Source organism: Mycteria americana, chromosome 3 (genome assembly GCF_035582795.1).
Source record: "Mycteria americana isolate JAX WOST 10 ecotype Jacksonville Zoo and Gardens chromosome 3, USCA_MyAme_1.0, whole genome shotgun sequence".
Taxonomy (NCBI): Eukaryota; Metazoa; Chordata; class Aves; order Ciconiiformes; family Ciconiidae; genus Mycteria; species Mycteria americana.
Window position 1 is genome coordinate 3,800,337 of NC_134367.1, and position 5,322 is coordinate 3,805,658.

Sequence of the window (5,322 nt, forward strand, 5' to 3'; positions counted from 1 at the left end):
TCTATATGGTGACTCCATAGGCTGAGGCAGATGAGGATGGACAAAATCATCATAGCAGAAAAGGCTGCTGCACAGCCCCTTTACAGACCCTGCTAGGGCTGTTGTATGCCCACAGCAGGCACCAATGGATGCCTCCAATAGATGCTCTTGTAGGTGGTCTCAGCAGAGAAGCCTTGGGGAACTAGAGGGCAGGAACGATGCTTTCCCAAAGATCCTTTTAGAGAAGGTCTCTGGGCAATGCTGAAGGGAGTGTGAAATAATGCACCCATCCATTCCTGCTCATTACTCAGTCATGCTAACATTGTTTTGCCAGGATCTCAGATGGATACCGATTTTCTGAGCCCCAGGACTGAACCAGGCTCTCTCCCTCATGCGAGACCCATGAGTTTTGCTATGAGGCTCAGTGGGGAAAGGGACACCCAGGAGGGTGTTATTCCAACCAGACATTTTCATCCACCATTGACTGAATTCACTGTGGGAAACAGAGAGGAAAACTCCGTATGTTTAGCACTTCTGTTACAAATTTTGTGCAAAAAGAACAATGAGACATGCAGCTAATGGGCCTTTTGGGTTGGGCTTGGAGAACCTGTCCTAATGCTCTACATGGGATCATGGGGACACAAGTAACCACACCGCACACACCAGAGTTACATCTCCTTTTTTTTCTCTTTTTAATTATTGAGAGGAGGGGATGACAATTGGGTGAGACGGCTGAGAAGCTGCTCCCAAAGCCACCACGGTGCCTCCTCTTCCCCAGAAGCTTCCTCTTCGGCTCCTATTTCCCCTTCCAGCCGGGCGGGATGCAGCAGTAGTACTTGCAGTCGGAGGAGAAGGACCACACGTCCGCCTTGGTGCACTTGCTGGAGCAGTAGCCCACCTTGGGGCAGTGCTTCCTGATCTGCCCATAGCCTGCAAGGGGAGACAGAGGGAGAGTGGTTGGGTCAGGACAGCTGCCTCTGTGCCCCACTGTCATGCCCTCCTCCCGTCACCTCCAGGTGTAAGCGTGGCAGTGGCCAGAAGGACGAGACCCTGCTTGTAGGGAGGTCCTGCTCCATTCTCCCACATGTCCGCGCTGCTGCCCAAGCCCAGCCCCAAAGCAGGAAGGGACCTTGAAGAGCACAAGCCTGAGGAACTCCTTGTGCATCCCTCTCCCCCCAGCTGGTGACTACAAGGCCAGCTGATGACACAGGTGCAGTTGGGGAAAGAGATGCTCCCAAGGAGAGCAATTCATTCCCCTCATGAGAGACAGCCCAAAAGCAAAGTTCATAAAGATGCTCATCTGTGCAAGACTGCACAGATGTCTTGCACCTCTCTTTAAGAGACAGGATCAGTGTTCTCAGAGCAAAACAGCAAAAGCAACACCGAAGTAGTTTCAAAAAACTGAGTTGGTGTTCCAAAAAATATGGAGGGTTTCACAGGTGGCAGTTCCTGTAGTAACCAGAAATCTGACCTGCATGTATTAAAAGAGATTCAAGTGCCAAACACTAGGCACCAGGGTGGGAGACTGTTAGCCTAAAATAGCTGGGAAATGATGTCCAGAGTGAATGGATATTGGACTGGGAACCCTTCTGAGCCCCAAATCTCCCTTTCGTTCATTGAAGAGAGAGGCGAGAACCAGAACTGGAGGGATATCTGTCAGCACTGCACATTAAAAATGCGAGGGAGCTGGACCCTGAAGATATACTCAGAACTGGTTTGACACAAAAAGTGGCATCATCTGAGCAGAGGAAACATCCAGGAGGCTGGTGTCTCTGAAAAAGACATCCAGCACTTGCTTGGTACTCCATGGCTAAAATAATTACACCAGGGCCCAGCTCACCTTGACCTAGAAGGTGTCAAAAATGTCTGAGACATTCTAAATGTGCCTCCTACACTACTTTAAAGTGATTTTTTCTTTAAAGACTCATTTGTCTGCACATGAACATAGAGCCCCATTTAAGACAACCTGGGGTAACCAAGTCATCTGTGCATTTGCAGGAGACCAGCACCCATCTGCATACCTGAAGGACCAGATACATTTATGGGGGCAACAAAATCATAGAATCATAGAATCAATCATAGAATCAGTAAGGTTGGAAAAGACCTCTACGATCATCTAGTCCAACCGTCATCACAGCCTTTAAAGCCAATAGAGACCATGTTTGCTCAAGCTGCCTATCAAACATAGCCCACTCTGACCTCCATCACTCTGGTTCTCCCACTGTTGTCCAGCTCACCTTCCAACACAATTCACCCTCTTACCTGGGACAGCCAAGGAGACCAGTAGGAAGACAGCGAAGACAAGGTAGAGGAACCTCATGGCTGGAGTTGAGCTGGGATCTCAGCAGGGCTGGAGAGAGGAGGGCTGGAGAGAGCCTGAGCTGGACGCTGCTGAGTGGCAAGGCTGGGGATCCCCATTTATAGTGGTTTCTGAGCAGAGAGGAGGGTTCTGGGGGAGGTCCTCCTGCTCACGGGACTGCTCATGGTTCACCGCACAGCACAACCGCTGGTCCCTCCACCTTGCACCTGGGTATGTTGGCAAAACTCCGCTCTCCCCAGATCTGGTATCAATACCCAATTCAAATGAAAACCATTGAGTGTGACAGGAGCGAACGGTGAGTAGATAGAACAGATCTGCTGGGGCAGAGGGACCTCATAGGAAGCAAGATCAATATCAAAGGGCTTCAGGCCTTTCTCAACCTTTGGCAGGGATGAAACTGCATGCAATAGGGCTGAGCCACGGCCATGAGGCACCGATAACTCTCCCTCCGTTGTCTAGACCTGTCACCATGAGGGGCTGGACAAGCCGAGAGGGGCCCTGGTGTGAGCAGCCTTGGCTTGGGAAGGACCCGATGTCCGTGTATCACCCTCTTGGGAACCACGACTGCAAAATCCCTCTGATAAATTTAGCAAACACCATGTTCAATGCAGCCTATTCTGTTGTCCCCTCTCACCCCACTGACGGGCAGGAGCACTGGGGCTGAGAGCCTTTTCCCAGGAGCCTGGATGAGCTGACCACTTGCAGACACTTCGATCATCACCTCTTCCTCACAAACCCTCCAGACAGCACTGGATTCTCAAGTTTGCTTAGTTTCTGGGACGGAGATAGCCTGATCCCTGCTGCCAGGGGAGCTCTGATGCTGACAGAAGGTTATTCAGAGCAGTGAAATGAAAGCTGACTGCACGGAGTCTGCAAAGCAGAAGGATCTCAGCACTGAGTGGCAGAGTAGGCAGATGGCAAATGAGACTCAGTGATGACAAACTTACTTTCACCTTCCAGGAAAGAGGTGCTCCCAAAAAGCACTTCAGAAAAAAGTCATCTCAGTGTCTGGAGGCAGTCAGAAAGGAAAACTGAGTGTTAGGATTTGCTAGAACGGGCACTGACAAAAATCGGTGTGTTCCTGTAACAGTTTCGAGGGTACTTCATGCTGCATACTGTGCACGCTGCTGGTGTCCCTGTCTCTGCACACGTGGAGTAGGACAAGAAGAGGTTCAAAGGATGGTAGCAAGGATGGTGAAAGCTGGGGACTTAATTTCAGACAGTGAGATAGTAATTATACTGGGACTTTTCCACTATAGGAGGAGATGAGTATGTGGGGATCTGTGACAGCAGTGTCAAAACTGTACGTGTCCTAACAAAGAGAGAACTATGGTTTTCCATTTCTCATAATTAGAGAAGTAGGAGATGATGTACAAAAGCATGATGCACTGAACAAAGAAATTCTTCTTTCACACAGCATACAATGGGATGGTGCAACTCATTACCATGGATATTGTGGAGGAAGAAAGTGTAAATGTGTTCAGAAAGCAAGCAGGGCAGTCAATCTAACTTTGAAGTTTGCTCTGCTCTGAGCAGCTGGCTGAACCAGATGATCTCCAGAGCTCCCTTCCACCCTGTATTACTCTATACTTCCATGAAATCCATAAAATCCATTGAGGGGCATTCAGCACAATGATATGGATCCATATCCAACTTAACAACCCCCAAACCTCAGACTGCTGGAATTGGATGGGTTTCCAAATACATGCTACTGTATGTTTGTCATGTTCTTCTACTCTTCTAAGCATCACCTATTTGCCACTGTCAGACTGAAGACATTTGGCTAGATGGGTCGCTGCTATGCAGGGAGCAATGAAGCTGGGGAAGGGTCTGGAGCACAAGGCTGATGAGGAGCAGCTGAGGGACCTGGGGTTGTTGAGCCTGGAGAAAAGGAGGCTGAGGGGAGACCTCATCGCTCTCTACAACTGCCTGAAAGGAGGCTGTAGAGAGGTGGGGTCGGTCTCTTCTCCCAAGTAACAAGTGATAGGACAAGAGGAAATGGGCTCAAGTTGCGCCAGGGGAGGTTTAGACTGGATATTAGGAAAAATTTCTTCACCAAAAGGGTTGTCCAGCATTGGAAGAGGCTGCCCAGGGAAGTGGTGGAGTCACCATCCCTGGGGGTATTTAAAAGACGTGTAGATGTGGCGCTTAGGGACATGGTTTAGTGGTGGACTTGGCAGTGCTAGGTTTACAGTTGGACTCGATGATCTTCAGGGTCTTTTCCAACCTAAATTATTCTATGATTCTACAGCATGGTTTACTCTTCTGTGGCTGACTTATACTAATAAATAAACTGTGCTGAAGCTTGACACAGCAAGCTGGCTGTCCCCATTGGTAAATTTTTAGCACAGCCCTGGCCATGCTTTTTTCCGAGGCCACTTGGTTCTTTTGCAAACACACTTCCCACCGCACTTCATGTATCTCCATGGGACAGGTATGATTTCCAACACGACTGGGATGTGGTCATCCTGCTTTGAGTGGAAGAGAGTTTAATACTATGGATGTGGCCAGGGTATGCCCACTGGCCTCAGGACCATAGAGTGGGCCCTGGTACTGTTCTGTTTACCAAAAAAGATGCAACCTTGATGATTCATTGTGTGTTGTTACCAAAAATGCATGGAACCATAGATATCCTGAGAGTCACTGCTCCACATCCCCCAAACAGAGCTCCTTACAACCCTAAATCATCCCTCTCAGAAAGGTGTCAATCCTCTTTGGGAATACCACCAATAACTGGCCTCCCCCACATCATTTCCCCTCTTTCAGGACACCGTTCTCCATCCCACTAGAAATGCTATCCTATATACAACTCTGAGCGGTCATCACTGCAGTTTCAGCCCACTCTTTCTCATCTGGACCACCATAGTCATGGGGAACATATTATTCCTTTCCTGTGTACTCTTTATTCCTTTCCTATGTACTCTTTAGTCCAGATTCGTGGGGCATCATGGCTCCCACATTTTTTTTCCCATCATCATGATCTAAATTCTTCCAGATTTTTGTTATAGATCATATTTTCTTGG

At 48.7% G+C, this 5,322-nt stretch overlaps 1 protein-coding gene across 1 annotated transcript; it reads right to left on the reverse strand.

Moving 5' to 3' along the window:
- Positions 1-775: 775 nt before the first annotated feature.
- LOC142407597 (cygnin) lies at positions 776-2,299 on the reverse strand. The gene is made up of 2 exons (XM_075497226.1): positions 2,242-2,299; positions 776-909 (listed from the first exon to the last, which is right to left on the reverse strand). The coding sequence occupies exons 1-2, from the start codon at positions 2,297-2,299 to the stop codon at positions 776-778; spliced, it is 192 nt and encodes a 63-aa protein (XP_075353341.1).
- Positions 2,300-5,322: the final 3,023 nt, after the last annotated feature.